The sequence below is a fragment of the Ixodes scapularis genome, unplaced genomic scaffold (assembly GCF_016920785.2).
Source record: "Ixodes scapularis isolate PalLabHiFi unplaced genomic scaffold, ASM1692078v2 PGA_scaffold5__190_contigs__length_132052651, whole genome shotgun sequence".
NCBI classification, from domain to species: domain Eukaryota; kingdom Metazoa; phylum Arthropoda; class Arachnida; order Ixodida; family Ixodidae; genus Ixodes; species Ixodes scapularis.
This window is the reverse complement of record NW_024609880.1, coordinates 75999910-76016191: the sequence shown is the minus strand read 5'-3', so window position 1 is coordinate 76016191 and position 16282 is coordinate 75999910. Positions and strand designations below refer to the sequence as shown.

Below are 16282 nucleotides of genomic sequence, written 5' to 3'. Positions count from 1 at the left end.
CGTACTGTCTTGTTTAATAAAAGTTCAAAAGTAGTATAGTTTTTCGTGTTCCGTTTTATCAAGAGTACAATAATAGAGTAAATATCCTCCCAGGCCACGGACCTCGAGCACCAGTTGCCGATTCTGTTCCGGACCCAGGGTTGGGGACAGGTCCCCAGCTGCCGGGGCGCAGAAGAAGTCCGTGTCGGAGGCGCTGCCGGGCTCCTCCGAAGACGAAGAGCCGTCCAACCGACGGCCCTTACCGCTCCTTTCTGAAAGCCGACGCGACAACGAGAATTCGAGTGATCCAGCGAAATCGCCGTGTGAATGTGCGCGGATTGTAACCCCTTCGCGTGTAGTTTAGAGGTCGCCGCATACGTGTTGATACTCCAAAATGTAACTCATACATGCTGTTTGCAGACGTCATATCAGGTGAGAAACATGACGTCTCTATTTTCTTAAAACTCTTCAGTCGATGTTCAATGCACATATAGCACAAAAACTTGAATGAAGAATAATAAATAAAAAATGAACTGTTAAGGGTGGTCATCCGAAGTTGTCAAAACAAAACGCCGATTCTCCTTCGCCACGACGACGACGACCCCCCCCCCCCCCCCCCCCCCGTTCACACGGAGAAGACACTGCGCGCGACTGCGTTGGTGGCGCCATCTGTCGAACTCGTCTGGAAGCCGGTCATTGCTCGTCCACCGTCGGTACTTTTACGGCCTTTAACAGAAACAGCATCGCTGTGAAATCTCACTACCATGTTGCAACCACTAGTCACAGCTTGCCGCAGAGTTAATTTGAACTTTATTTACTCGTACGAAACTAGCGCCGGCGGGCAATATTTCTCATACACGTTTGTGCCCCACGCAAAGACATTATCGTTTAAAAAACATCTCTTTAACCGTTTAAAAAAAAATGCAAAATTGCTTAACTACCATGCAACCCATGCACTAAAAAAAGAAAAAAAACTTTTAACATAACACAAGGAGCGTCCTTCGCTTGGGAATGCAGTACAACACACCTATCATGCCTCCATCATGGCACTTGTCCCATAAAACATACGGCTAAAAAAAAGCTATACGAACCAACGTAACACACATGGGATTCCCTCAATGCACATTCGTATCCAAAAGAAACTGGACCATGCCATCGCGGTAGAAGGATGAATGGATGCACAGCCGACGTCAAACTGACGTCACTTCCTGCGCGCGGGCGCGCGTTTCGCGGGAGCGTTCTTTTCTAGCCGACCCAGAACAAGACGCGCGCGCCGAGGCGTCGAAGCGGCTCTCGCCCAATGATGGTCGGTCGAACTATCACGTGATCCTGCACAGTACGCTGTTTCGTATTCAGCACATTTCAGAGTGTTCAAAAGCATTTTTATTTTCCATGTAAAATTGAAAAGGTGTTTCTTTTGACACACAAACCCGTTTTATTTACTTGTTTGTTCATCTAATTCTCATTTTGTAGTATTTGCGTCAACATTTACATCGCGTGTTGAGAATTCTGTTATCTGGCAACGCTGATAACGCGCGGCCAGCGGTGCTTGGCTTTGTCTGCATGCGGTGCCCCCGCGTCAGCTTCCGCGCGAACGTTCCTAGCCAACCGGCAACGGGCAGGCGGCGCCAGCAGCGTGAGAGCGCACGGTTATACCCTGTCTCGTTGTAACTTGGAAAAGGATGAACGATAAGCCCCACATTGCGTGCCGAATGCTTTGTAATGCGCGACGTATACGAGCGCAACGCACATATATTGGAGCATGACGCAGCGAAAAGCCTGATACTTCTCCGGAGTTGAGGCGCGCTCCGATGATACGCAGTCACGTTCCAATTGGCCCGCCAGGGCCGTAGCTTCCGCTCTACTGGTACCTTACGCGATCACGGCTTCCTGGGATACCCAGTATTTCTTGATTCAGACACTAGGCTCAGCGGCGCCACCAGAGTAATAGCTCCCGTTTGAACAATGAAGCCGCCACTCCCAGGGGTATCCAATATTTCTTGCTTCAGTCGCTGGATGGCGCCAAACCAAACAGCATTGCAGGTTGCCTATAGCGCGTCGCGTTTTCACGTGTAGAAAAACGCGCCATGCGGTCGAAACCAACGCCGCGTAGCGGCAACGCCGAAAAGCTCAGGAGAAGAGGTCGTTTCGACTCTGTCGTCTGCTATCGCTGCTTGGTTTCCGTAGGCAGCATAGAAACAAACATCGTTTCCAGTAAGTATTTTTACGCTTCCGCCGTGTCATTCCTACGCACTGACAAGATGGAGGTTTCTAGCGTCGAAAAATCACTTTGCTTTCATATGTAACACCGATTTTACGCTGCGATGAAAGAAATGTATGGTGGTCCGCGTGCTGAACGAGGAAAACGATTTCCTTTCGTCCGCCATTTTGTCTCAACAGACATCTTCTGAAGAACGCCGCCTCTTGAGGCGATCCAGGCGCCGCTACCGTCGACGCGCGAGTGCAGAAGAGCAAAATAATAATAATTATAAGAAGGAGGAGAATGTTTATTTCTCCATCAAACATATATGAGAGTTTTCGTAGACCGCGTTTCCCCTTCCGCTAAGCCCTCCGCAACGAAGCAGCCGCTACTGCGCCTGCGCGCCGATGGCCTTGACTGTAGAGTCCGGTTATCGTAGAGGGATAAGGCCCGTTCACACTCTTGCCACCGAGTACGAACGAGAGAGACCAGACCGGTTTTTAATCTTCTTGCGACGTCTTAGGACCGGATGCGCTGCAGCGTCGCAAGAGGCTTAAAAACCGGTCTGGTCTCTCTCGGTCGGTTGCAAGAGTGTGAACGAGCCTTTACAGAGAGAGCTGCGGGACGCCGAAAACAATCTACGAAAACTCTCTTTAAAGATAAAAGGGTCGGCAAGGGGAAGTGCGAGGAGGGAGGAATGCCGATGCTGTCAGGGCTCAGTGGACGCTAGAAGTCCATGTCGCCAATTGAATAACGCCAAACCGTAACGTCACGGCTTTCGTAGTCTTTCTTTGAGCACATTCTTTGCGGCTCGTCCAATTGAACGCAGAACGTACAACGTGACAACGGGCTTTTCGTCGGTGTGTACAAGTCTTGCAGCCTTTGACTGTAGCAGGCGGCGCTACGTTAATGCGCGAGTACGAAAGTGCGAAACACAATTAACGATTAAAGAAGTGTGCGCGCCAGAGAAGAAGGGAGACGATGTCGCTACCTTTCTCATGCAGGGGCCCTAAGAAACGGTCACCTGGCTTGAAGTTGTTGGTACCACCTGGCGACGTTCGAAAACCTGCCCGAGGCATCTCTCACTTTTGCGCAGGCACCGTTTCACAAACAGCCAGCCAGGTGAGAAACCTCAAGTTGCGTTTGAGTGCCACCGAGTGCTTCGCAACCCTTTATATTCCCGCTTACAAGAACAAAAAAAATGCTGGCGTTAGTTAACGGCTAACCCTGGAACTGCATATATTTCCTCTTTATTTGCGCGCCATTCTTTCGCCGTGGACTTGAAAATGATTCCGGCAATGTGACAAGACAGTGCGTACATTCGATCTCGCAAATACTGCAAAACCTCGAAGTCTATTCGCCACTCCAGCGACCTGTAGGGGGCGCCACCACCAAACAAACATGGCGGCTGAGTCCAGGTCGCGTTGGCTCGGCCGGGCCGCCTGAACAGGTGGCGCGTTCAATTTAACATATTTTATTTTGTTTAATGCCAAATTTTATTGGTATTTGAACTGATACGGTTAAGTGTAGCCGGTGCACATAAACTTGCAAAACATAGTTTTGTTTTCCCGGTGTTTTTTGTTTTGTTTTTTCATATCAAACTTTCGTTTCAGAGATTTCGTTCAAAACCAAAACTATGGGCTCCGGAGAGACGGTAATATACTAATCAGTTTTGACCATCTAAGGAAGGCGGCGATGACTACAGAGTTGTTCCACAGAGAGTAATTTGCAGCTAACTCGCATGCCTCGACCATGCGACTTATCTGTCCGCGAAAACGAGCTTTTGTGCGTATCCGCGTTTAAGAAACAGCTCCAGTCGTCTGCTCGGTCAACAACACAGTCTGCAGTAAAATCACGAAAATTAAGTAAGCGCTTCTTGAGCCAAGGACCATGTTAACCCGCCGGCGCCCCACTAAGTAGCGTATTTCAATTCAGGTTTTAGTAGCAATCGAGAAGTCACTTTGACGAGCGGGTTATGTATTATATTCTGTACTATGTCCCACTAAAGCGATATTGGTATATTCTTCGGGTTGAAATATGAGCTTAGTTCACTAGCTATTCGGCGAACTTCTGAACAAGAGTATATTTGACAGAGAGAGACATGTCCTAGCTGGCAGCCCGGAGACAAACTGAACAGAGTCTTCATTAGAGATTCACGCAGAACCTCTCTGCATTGAACTTTGCTTCGAATCCTGAACGGAGAGAATGAGTATTTTTTGTGGCCGGTCACCCTGAGGAATGTAGACGTATATTGCTGCTGGCTTCGACGGGGGTATAATATAAATATTGGAGGCGCGATAGATCGAAATGCCGTGACAGCTTCTAACGTTGCGGGACTCGTTCCCTACTTTTTGAAAACCGATAATTTCCCTCATTCATCATTTGCAGAGAGCAGGTTTTCCTGAATCAAGTAATTGCGATATCAGCCAAACTCTTTCAGTGTGGTCCAGAGGCTTTTTTGGCGAAAAACAGCCAAGATTAATAGCCAACGCACCGACCGGCGTGTGTGGCTCAAACTTGAAGCTAACCGAATACAACCAAACTCAAGAAAAGCAGCTATCGAACCTTCCCATTCACTTGACTGCAACATTGGTGTTCCCTCCAGTGAAATGCCTCGTCTGTCGTCCTGAGTCCACTGTTCTACATCCTTATAAAGAAACCACTTATCAGTTAATCAGTAGTCGTCACTTTGAATCTGATTCGAGACAGACAAGAAATCGAAACGTTTTTCCGTGATTCCTCCCCATCCAAGAAGTCGAAAGCACGCGACCGTGTGTTATGAAGTAAACGGGCTTTCAAACACGTAATAGAAGACAATCTACTGAGGCTTCACCACACTAATGATCGCTCGGGCAAACTTAAGAAATTTTCGGACCTTCGTCAATTTACATTGTTCGCCACCGCGCCGACAACACGTGTCCGCGAAAGCCACCGGAGACGCGGAGGGGCGCGGAGTGACCTGGACCGGCTGGTTCCCGGTTTTCCCGCTTGGTGGCGTCCGTTTTGCTGGAGTCGCGAATAGACCTTTCCAGCGGCAGTCTCGAACGAAGCGAGCGGGCAAAAAATGCTGAGTCACTGAGCTGTGGACGCCTGCGCAGCGTCCGATATAGCGCGCAGCAGATAAACAGCGCATACTCAGAAGGCGTTCCACAGCCCAGCAGACAAAGATGGCAGCGCGCAGGAGGCGATTTCTGCAAAGGCCTATAGTTATACGCAAATCGGGAGAGTTCCAGGGCTACACCATAGGTGGCGCCAATACGCCGTCTGTTCTCTCAGAGAACCTTGACTGGAGAGAGGGCCCATCTCAAAACATGGAAAGCGTTTGCAATTTAACGGCGGACGCCTTCCATGCGGAGATTGGTCACAGGTGCGCATGCGCGGCGTTTTCGCGTGGCGAGGAGGAAAGCGGGCGGAAAGGCAGAAACGTTATACAGGCGATCAACGCTTTCGGCTCCTCCACTCAGCTCGTATTGCAAACGCGGCCCACAAACCACGTGACCACGATCGATCAGTTTGAAACACTCCCTAATATAGGCTCCCTACATTCTTTCGTCGTAAGCGGTTACGAGCGAGCGCAACACTCCGTATAGCAACTGTGCGAACTTGAACGACGAAGTGCCTTAAGTCTTCTAGTTCGTTTTGGACCACGACTGTAGACACCTATACGTCAGGGAACTTGACCGCCATTCGGCCTCACCTTTCTCCGGAAAGACCTCGTGGACGACCTCGAGCTGGGACGTGTACAGCAGGGCCTGCAGGTCGGCGCCCGAGAAGTGGTCCGTCCTCCGGGCCACCGACGCCAGGTCCACGTCGTCGGCAAGGAGCAACTTGCGGCTCAGCGCTTGCAGGATGCACAGACGTTCCTCCTGGTTCGCCAGAGTGCAACAGTCGTGGCTATTCGGCATGCAAGTTCGTACGCTCCTTACGGATCTCGTGCGTTCGTTTACCCCCCCAAGGTGCCCACGTGCTCTTGTTTCCTTCTGACCTCGACCAACGACGGCTAAATCCAGCAGGCAGAGTAAATGCGCCATAGTCCTGCAAATTTTTTTTTTTTTTTGTGCGTGGATGGTTTAGTTGGTGGTGGCAACGACGATTAGCACCATGAAGATTCACTTTAGGTGCTGCTTTGGCGAAAAACCGGGTTCCCTTTTCTCTCACGCACCAAGTCCCTCAATGCTTCTTTTTACAAGGAACGACAACTAAACGTATGACGAAGCACAATCCGTAGGAACAAAATGACGTCGTTTAGTTTACTCTTCTGCTGTGCGCTGCCATTCGCTTCTTAAAAGCTGTACCGTCACGCAGTCGGCGCTTCAGAGAATGTCGCTACCTGTAGGAACCTCCTATCTAGGAACTTAAGGACCGAGTAGTATACGGACAAAGCGGGTTTAGCTTACCGCAGTGTCTACAAGCCACATGGGAAAGACGCTTAACAAAAACTTTGTCTAAATCTCGCAAAAAAAAAACTCGTTTTGACTGGTGTGATTCGGAGCAAAGGCCGGCAACAGGATTGTAAATAGAATAAATCAAATCACATACATAAATTCGCGGGTCAGATCGAATACTAGGTTGCTCGAATTTCGAATCAATTAGCTCGAAAGCTTCCAGTTGTCAACCGTGCCAACCGTACCTACACTCTCAGAAAAAAAAAAGGGTGTATCTTACACCTTTTGTCTCATTTAAGACACCCCAAAACTTTAGTTCGACTTACAGCGCACTGACATCAAACTGACGGTTCCAACTTTCACGAGAGGCTTGATAGCCGTGTGGTACGAATTATTAAAATAACTAATTTACGTGTTACTGACAACAAAAAATAAATAATAATAATAATCGGGGTTTTCTTAGTCCTACTACAAAACGTCAGTGTTTTCTTTCTGTGGACTTTGATACGTACTTTAGCTATTTGATAAGTTATATGCACCGTTATCAAGCCCCTCGTAAACTTCGGGGCCGAGTTTGAAAGCGCAGCGGAAATAATTGTCACTACCTGTAAGAAATGTGAAGCCGCTGCGGATGGCAACAACGTACTAAAAAAAAAACAACCTAAGTTTCAGTTTCTAATACGTAATTTCAGATAATTCATGTTCAGAATCACAAATGCACGCACCCCGCGTTATGATAGACCGGAAAGTGCTCATTTAATTCTATAATGTAAGTGAAAATATTTCGTGTTCGCTAATACCATTTAGAAGTAAAATACAAAAATGCGCCGATGTCGTGTTCGCGCTAACAGTGTTGCGATGTGTATGCGCACACAAATACGCACACATACAAACACACACCCACACACACACGCACATAAATACGCAAACACACACGGACACATGCATGTATGCACATACAGCCACACCCACAGATACAAACAACAATGAAGCGCAAATGCTCGGCAATCGCATGTAGTTATAGCCGTTCCAGGACATTCAGGGACAGTGTTCCTTGGAGCTTCATTTAGATTTACTCGTACCTACGACAAGTGAAAACTGTGACGAAACGGGTGATGGTCACTCGATATTATAAGGTATATATATATATATATATACCTTCGATCGTTAAAAAAAAGGTGGATTAAAAAAAAAAATACGAAAGGGAAGTGTGCGCATGAAATGCAAACGTGTTCGAGCTCGATAAGGGTATTATGGTCGCCCCCAACGTATTCTTTTTCTTCCCCCCGAATTCACTTTAAACAACAATCAAAAAAAGAGCCGACATTCGCACACGGATACGGATAAAAGCGTAGAAATAAAACGATCAATTCCACGCTGAATACACTCTCGCGAAGAGAGAAAAGAAAGCAGTGGTTCGATTCTACCGTAAACAAGGACTTGCGGTGCGTGGATATCGCGAAGGAGACGGAGAACACAAAGCAGCGCAAGAAAGTGCGGTGCAAGGCTTTATTTTTTTTTATGTTTGGGCAGGTAACAAAAGAAGCAGGGGAGAGGAAACAGAGACAACCCCAGCTTTCTCTCCCTAGCCTTCCAGACGTCTGTCAAAATAAAATGCCAGAAAAGCGGAGAAAAAACCGCTTGGAGATAAACCGCGCAACGCGCGGTAAAAGCGAACACAAAAGTACGCTACCAAACACACGCCGATACAATGCCCCCAAATGAAATGACAAAGATAACCACCTTCGGCGCGGCACGGCTGCAGAGCCAAAGGCGCTCGAATAAATGATCTCCGAAAAGGTAAAAAGAAAAGGAAAGAGCAGGATTTCAATTCTGAGGTTTTATAGTTTTTTATTATTATATTCTTTCCGCAACGACTTTTATTTGGTGCAGTTTTGTATACTTTTTTTTCCCTTCGATTTTCGTGCGCATGTACATGTTGGCACGTGCCACGAGCCGTACGTGTGCGAATGTGCGAAGGCCCTCGTCACGCAGCGGCGAAAGCTCGAACCAAAGTTGGCGTCCGGAAGGAGAGTCATTGCGCTACCTTCCTCCTCGACTCCCAGAGGGCCCCGGAGAAGGCAGAAGACGTCGCGCGACTCGCCTTGCGGAAGCCGACCGTAGTTCGAGCTTTGGTTGCTTGGTGTTGTCTTTATGTGATAAAACTGTATTTGCTTGTGTTTGAAATTGATCGCACGTGTAGCCTCTAACGAAATAGGCGACACGCGCAAAACGCGTACGAAGGCTTGGCGATCGCGTCCGTCATATTGTCAGACTGCACCTGCAGCGCACGCGCTTCCATCTGTACACTTGGAACGTGCGCACGCTTGCTTGCGCGCCTGCCAGTCTGGTGCGCGCGTGCACGTTCAAGTAGTGCACGCGCAACCATTTGTACATAGAGAAGTGCGTCTGCCCACAGAAGCTGTGGACTCCGTGTATTATTTATTTGAAAATACTGCATGCCCGACCCAAGAGGGACACAAGGTACAAGAAAATTGCACGCATCATTTTTGGCACTTCAAGGCCAAAGTACGCGCATCATCAGTGGCACTTCAGGGTCAAGGTATGCGCAGAAACACCCAGGGGTGACGTCAGAAACGTCAACGATCACGTCGAAACGCCGCGGCCGTGCGCTACCAACAGCACTTGCAATAATCAAAGCCCATGCCCTATAGCCTTTTGACGTCTACACAGGTCGACCGATCCAGCGAAGCAACCGATTGGACACGAGCGCTGCGTCAGTGCTCGGCTGCTCCTCGTGTCAAATCAATACGTCGAAGGTCCCTCGGCGTCGAGGTCGGGCCCAATAAACTCTTTGCAAAAATCCCAAAAGCCCGCGGGCGCCGCGCGACGAATTATGGGAGTCCCCAATACGCCACTCCCATCGTCTTTCCTCCGCTACCACGTGACATACGCGAGCAGGAGCTTGTTACCGAGGCAACAACGCTCGAGCAACCGAGTCGGACGAGAGCACGGAAATGGGGGAGAATGTATCGCGTTGGGCTAGCTTGCGAGGCTGCCCTTTTCTCATCCCTCTCCTTTGCACCGGCTCCGTCGTCTACTACACCGACGGTTTGTCGAACTATAATAGAACCCTGCCACGGTTGCGGTGCAAAATAAGTGGATCCAGAGACACCGCGGGACGTGAAAGAAAGTGACGACGTATTGCGTATTCAAATAAGTGAATAGCACAACGCAGACAAGAGTCGACCCGCATCGGTATCCAAGCGTGCGAAGGCACAGAGGCGCAGGACTTCGGCGTGCCAAGGAAGCTTTGATCACGCCGCGAGACCGGCGAAACTTGACTTCGACAAGTGGTGCCTTATTCCTGCGGCACTGCGCTTTTGTAAAACATTCCACGTGTTCTCAAAGGCAAGTCTCACCGCTTACAGAAGTTTAGGAAAACTTCTTCGGCGAATGACGACGAACGAGTAGAAAACGTGTCTTCAACACGCTGCCGCCAGCCTCTGCAACGCTAGCAAAAACGCGACTTCGCCGCAGGCAAGATGGCCGCCCGGTGGCCGCACTCGCGGAGCGGGTAAGCGCGATCCGCGAAGGCTGCTGCTGGCAGTAGCTGCCTTGACTTACACGCAGTCACGGAGACGCAACGAGAAAGCACGTGATCTGTACCGAGGGTTCCCAAAATCCCCTGCTGTCGTGGCGCTGTACGTATTGCAACAGGTCTATTGCTCGAGTTGTCGCCTCCTATCGTGCCACGACGTTACGTGCCGGCAGGGTAGGCTGTTCGCGGGTTTTGTTTCTTCCATATTCGTGGACAACCTTCTGTGCAATTCCGACGAGAAGAAGAACGCGGGTGCACAGCTGCAATCGGCGCTCAAGCACGCGCTTCCGTACCTCTGACTGCAAAGTCACAGAAACTTGTTCAGGACAGGAGGTGGAGCTAACGCTTAACTAAATGAAAAACCGCATCTTACACCTGTTACAAGTGCTACCGTTGCGATAACTTTCAGTACCTTTGATCGTCAAGGTCGCTGTCGTGGGCTCGGAGTCACGACCACGCGGGCAAAACGAACAAACATGAACGAAAGCGACAACAAGTGTCAAGGCCCGATCGATGTATCCCGCGTAGGCAGACGCACTGTGTGCAATAAATGCGTGCACGAACGAGAAATATAAAATAAATGCCGCGCTCTCCTTCTTGTCAATTTCTTTGCATTCCCAAGAAACCCCGTTTTCCAAACGCCGTAGCGTGCACAGTAAGACGCGCAGCACAATACGAAAGCCCGGATGCGCGGGCACACCCTCGCTGAAACCGACAGCAGTGGCAGGTATTGGAGAGATTAAAAATAACATAACAGTGCGGCGGGAGAAGTGGGGGGGGGACGGGGACGTCGAGCTCCTGATAGAATTCCATCCCCGAGCCTCTACCCCCCCGCGTTCTTGAAGCGGGTGCCCACCATCACCACAATCACCCGTCCAGCAGCGCGTCTTCAATTCTTATTTATATAGCCCCGTATAATATTTTTTTCTCTCTCTCTCTAAGATATATACATCAAGAAAGGAGTTCCAGGTTTCCTTTGCACGTGTCGTGCATAGTTTATGTATTCGAACTGCGTGCTCTACTTTATCTTTTTACATTTCTCAACGTGAAACGGATTTTCCGTGAGCCCCCCTTATTCTGCGACTAAACGCGAAACGAAGGAAGAAAGAAAGATAAAGAGGTAAGGGGGGAGAAAAAGAAACGGGAAGAAGGGATTTCCCCCAAAATCTGAGTGCCGCAGTTTGGCAGAATAAATAGTTCGAATGGCGAAATGTCGGCTCTCGAAGAAGAGAGATTAGGAAACCCTCCATCCTTTCCATTTTATTTTCACCTCACCAAAAGGTATATACGAACGAGGAGGCTCTGTCTATTAAAGCGTACGCGGTCGCGTATGCAGAGCGCTTTTTTGTGTGCCTGTGTAAAATAAAGAAGAAAAAAAATGCCTAACAAAAGACGGTGGTCCGTCTTTCCGACCGACAGCGGTGCCCGCGTCCAATTCGCGGGCTTTTCGGGGACTGTGTATGCAAAGCTGCTTTCGCCTTCGACGTCGCTCTCTGAGGAGAAGCTTAGAAGTCGCTCATAATAACCCCTACCCTATGCCTGGCAAGTGAATGCTCGAGAATAAGCCGCCCGCGGTAGCACCGGAAAGCCAGTGTGTTCTTTTATTACGATCAGACGTTGCTAATACTGTTATTGCTGCGACGCGGTTCTCTCGTTGTTGATGCTGTTGTTGTCAAAGTTTGACTTCCGTTCCAAGTTTTGGGCACGCCGCGGTTGTTATGTATTTTGGTGTCACGCTCTCAAGATATTTTTTTTTTTTTCTTTTTACGGCGAAGGATTTTTAGGGCGTTTTAATAGATCGTTTTTGGGCTCCGATAACGGTACCTGACAACGATACAATGCACCTGCCAAGCTGCCGGCGGAGTTACCCTTATCGGAGTTACCGGAATTACTACTGTCTACTCGCGGATCCCGGGGTGTGCTTCGAGAAAAGCGTGATACGACGTCACTGTTACGTGATCACGGCATGTGAAGTAGCAATGTCATGTGACGCCATGATGTCACGCGACACCGTAACGTCATATGACGTGACGGGTTATAGTGTGCAGTGTGATTGTGTGCTGTCTCGCGGGCACTCTGGTGGCACAAGGCCTTGGACCAGGAACTCTAATCTGGACTATAGGTGCCTACATGTTTCCGCCGCTCATGTAGGCACCCTAATCAGGACACTTGGCGAAAAAGTCGGCGAGGAATTCGGCGGCCGTGATTGGCCGGCGCCAATTAGGTCAAGCGCGGCACTGGCCAATCACAGTCGCCAAATTCTTCGCCGACTTGTTTTCGACAAGGGTCCAGATTAGAGCCCCGTGATTGTCCGCATGTCACATCTTCAGTGGCCACCTCCACCGCGAGGCGGTGAAGTGTAATCGGCCACACTAGAGTAACTAATCGAAGCTTCGCGATCGACTAAAGGATGACAGTCAACTAAATGACTACCCACAACGAGGGAAAAAAAGATTACCACTACAAAGGAGGTTAAAAAATTTGAGGGAAAAGTATAGGGAAGAGTTAAGGTACAGATACAACTGACCAGTTAACGGGAGAAACAATTCATCGTCACGAAAGGCTCAATCGCTAACTAAAAGTATGATAATTAACTAAAATCTGTTGATTAACTTTTCAACTGGTGAAATTAAACACATGGTTCCAATAAGAAGCATGCTGAGCATCATCGAAAATCACTAAATCAGTAAGGTTTAGTAAGACTTTTAGAGTGCGTGAGGAGCACAGCAGTCCCTAATGTGACCACTTGTGCAAATCAGGTGCAAGTGGTGCAGAAAAAACAAAACGGATGATCCCCACCGTGCGCTCCTATATCCTAAAATTTACAGAAACAGTGGTTTTCGATGATGCTATGAAAGCTCATAATTAAAACCATATGTTTATTTTTACTAATTAAAGATATAATTAACAGATTTCATTTATCAGACTTATCGTGACAAAAAAGTATATTAAACAGCTCTGCCCGCAGGATTCGCGAGCCGTCAGTAACTAATCAGCAAGACGAAAAAAAAACAAAAAACGGACACAACATAGCGTGATTTGGCGAGTTTCATGAAAACAAAGGCCGCGTGCAGTGCGCTGTAGTTCGTACACCGAACAAAGGAGAACAAAAGATAAAAGTATATCTTGACCTCTCCGCTCTTTTGTAGTGCTCAATATATCGAAGTTTTCTTTTTTATTTTTTTTCCCTTCTTTTTTGCGACGTGTTCACAAAAAAAAACAAATCACGCGTCCGCCACCTTTTTGTGCTCCACAACAGCTCCAAAATTAAAAGGCAACAATGATTAGGGTGAAAATAGTCACCCTAACCATTGTTGTCTTTCCAGAGTCACAAACCCTGCCTGCCTGCCCCCCCCCCCATATTTTTGGTTTTTGTTGTTGATGTAAACGACTAGAAATTATCCCTAGGCATCACCCTCAAAATCTGAAGTCCGAGAACTCTTCAAAGAAAAATATAACTTCAAAAAGCCAGATCTGAAGCTCCCACGTGTTAACTCCGTAGACGTTTTGGGTAAAATAACTGGCTTTATTGTTAATATAACGGCATGTTGCACGTCCGACCACCTTCGCCGCTGCCCGAGCGAGCGCGTTCCTTTCTTCCGCTGGGTTTTCGCTGCGAGTGAGCTTCCGCTGATACCGGCACAAGTACCGCCATCTCATGTCGAAGTGGCGAACCGCGGGTTACACACGTGACTCAATGACACAGATGGCGAAATGGTGCGCTCCTTCTTTCCTGGGGCACTTCGAACCGGGAACAAGCCCTTTACTAGGAGAATACATTCTACTCAGCTCAATAGACCACATGTGCATCTCGCCGTCCACGCTATCGCGCTTTCGTGCTGGGCCAAGGGAGAGGGCTACCGCCGAGTCGCCGACGCACCGAGACACCAAGTGTCATTTAACTTTTAGCGAGTTCGTTTCACGGCACTCGTGCCCACGTGGGCCCACTCGCAGCGTGGAGCAGGTTCCAGCCGGCACTCCACGAGTGGTTGCACTTTCCGAGTTCGTTTCAGCGCTGGCACCCCACGCGTGCATGCACTCGCTGCACCGAGAAAAAAAATGCAATCCCGTCATGCCTCGCTCCGGCGAGGAGCGAGAGCAGACGACGAGGGTTCGTCTGCTACTGTGTGTCGCGGAACCGAAAGGAAAAAAAAAGTAGATTTTCTGATAGAAATTGCGTCCCGCGAGCAACGGAATCAAACGTGAGCTTGAATTGTGAGCGTCTCCTATTTCATGAAGGAAGCAATCGACAAACCATGCTTTATTTGTGGGTTTTAAGTCGCTCTACTGCCGTACAGCTACGCTGAAATATACCAGTGTGTAAAGAAATGCTCAGAACAAACGCATCAGCGGCCCCCGAGGTGTTTATCACCATCCGTGTGCGGGTGAAAAATTGAACATTTGTCGACAAAACTCCCCCAGCAGAAACAGCTGTGACTGCCCGATAAACACCAGTGAAAGCTAAACACAACGACTTTACCCGAGGCTTTGGCAACATCATTATGTTTGACATTTATCTACGTCAGCTAACATGCCCCGTCGTATTTTGTTCGAGAAAGCTTTCGGTCTCGACGCCCTCACCAAGGCTAATATCTGATCCGCCTGTAATGACGATCGAAATCAAAAGTCCCACGAAGTTTTGCTGGATATTCCAACAGACTGATTTTAAGTCGTACCCCTTCCAGGAGCGGATTTAGAGGGGGGGTCCGGATGTCCTGACCCCCCTCTTGATTTCTGCATGTGTAAAATTTCGGGCGTAAAACGAAGGAGAGGGGGAGGGGTTCCTAAGCAAATGGTACGCTGACCAACACCTGACCCCTCCCTCAGGAAATTCCTGTATCCGCCCCTGCCTTCAGTGGTTCACGCATAATACCATGCTCAAACGGATCCAGCTTCTGCTCGGACAGCATCATCAGCTTTCTTCAGTGTAAGCGGTTATAAAGAGATCGCAACCAGCTGCTTTGGACACAGCTGGATGCGGAACTTTACGCCGTCTGTAACTATCTGTACGACAGCCGAGCTGCTTGAAGTCATCGCAAATATAAACTACAGATTGCAGCGACCAACGTTTGTAGATAAACGTTAGTAGCGACTGCAATCTTGCATTCCCGCCCATCACTCCAGAGTCCAAACCAGACGGCGCTAGTTTCGGTTTGAGATTAGTACCTTTTCTAGAACATAGATGGCGGCAGCATCAGTCTTATGCACTCGGTGCATTTGGCGTGTTCGCTTGAGTCCAGTTCTCCGTGCAACACTCTGCGAGTGCGACGTATTCTGGGAGAGAACTCGAACGGTGCCAGCGCGTCTGAAACGAACTCGCTATTTCTCTCTTTCCTTCTCATTGACTGAAAAAAAAAAAAAGTAAAGAAGCATCAGTTTTTGCCTACTTGTTGCAACTCTGCAGTGAAAAATATTTGTGAGTAGTGCTTCATACAAAAATATCTATATAACTTTTTTTTTTTTTTGCAAGGGTGGGGGGGATTGGCACAAACCCTGTTACGCTTGCAATAAAGTTGTAAAGATGGCATGATATTAGCCGGTAGTGAACTATGGTCACTATGGTCGGCTATTCTGTTGGCTTGGCTATCATTGACAGACACATTTGTATGAAGGGATGCTGGACTTGGATAGCTGCCTCGGTGACGCCAGGGCAAACTGCCTGCCTACGAATCTCCACGTGGCACGTTCAAATCCTGGCAGAGGTGCCCGCAACCTGACAGAGGCTTATTGCGTAGAAGACGCACAACCGTGATGAATCCTCGGCCCTCCGCTGGGGTGTGGAAATGCCCAATACCCCCAAATCTGACTTTGAACTTTGGATGTTTGCAGTCCAAAGGATTACCGGGCTAGGCAGGGGACAGTGAAGGCACTTGTCCAGGCGTCCCGGACGGAGCAGGGCCGGGTCGATCAGGTCTGGCCGACTGGTCGCCGCAAGGACATACACGCCTGGGAAGGCAAATAGAAAAAATCCTACCCTCGGAGCTGGAATTTTCTCTGGTGAAAGTGGAACACGCCAGACCAAAGAAACCGATGAAATGAAGTGGTAATTTGGGCCAGTAGGTTCGTAGTTAAGAAAGACAGTGCCAAAACAACGCAAGCACCAAGTCAAGAGGGACAGAAAAGGCCATCACTTAACTGAAGTTTAACTGAAAACTG

The 16282-nt window shown here is 48.7% G+C and overlaps 1 protein-coding gene across 1 annotated transcript in view; it reads right to left on the bottom strand.

Moving 5' to 3' along the window:
- LOC8031705 (peroxisome biogenesis factor 1) overlaps positions 1-16282 on the bottom strand; it is a 76016-nt gene that overhangs the window by 19178 nt on the left and 40556 nt on the right. Inside the window, exons 17-19 of the mRNA XM_040205722.2 lie at positions 15969-16072; positions 5877-6045; positions 103-251 (exon numbers count right to left, since the gene is read on the bottom strand). Of these exons, the coding sequence (XP_040061656.1) occupies positions 103-251; positions 5877-6045; positions 15969-16072 (422 nt within the window). The remainder of the gene's footprint in view (positions 1-102; positions 252-5876; positions 6046-15968; positions 16073-16282) is intronic.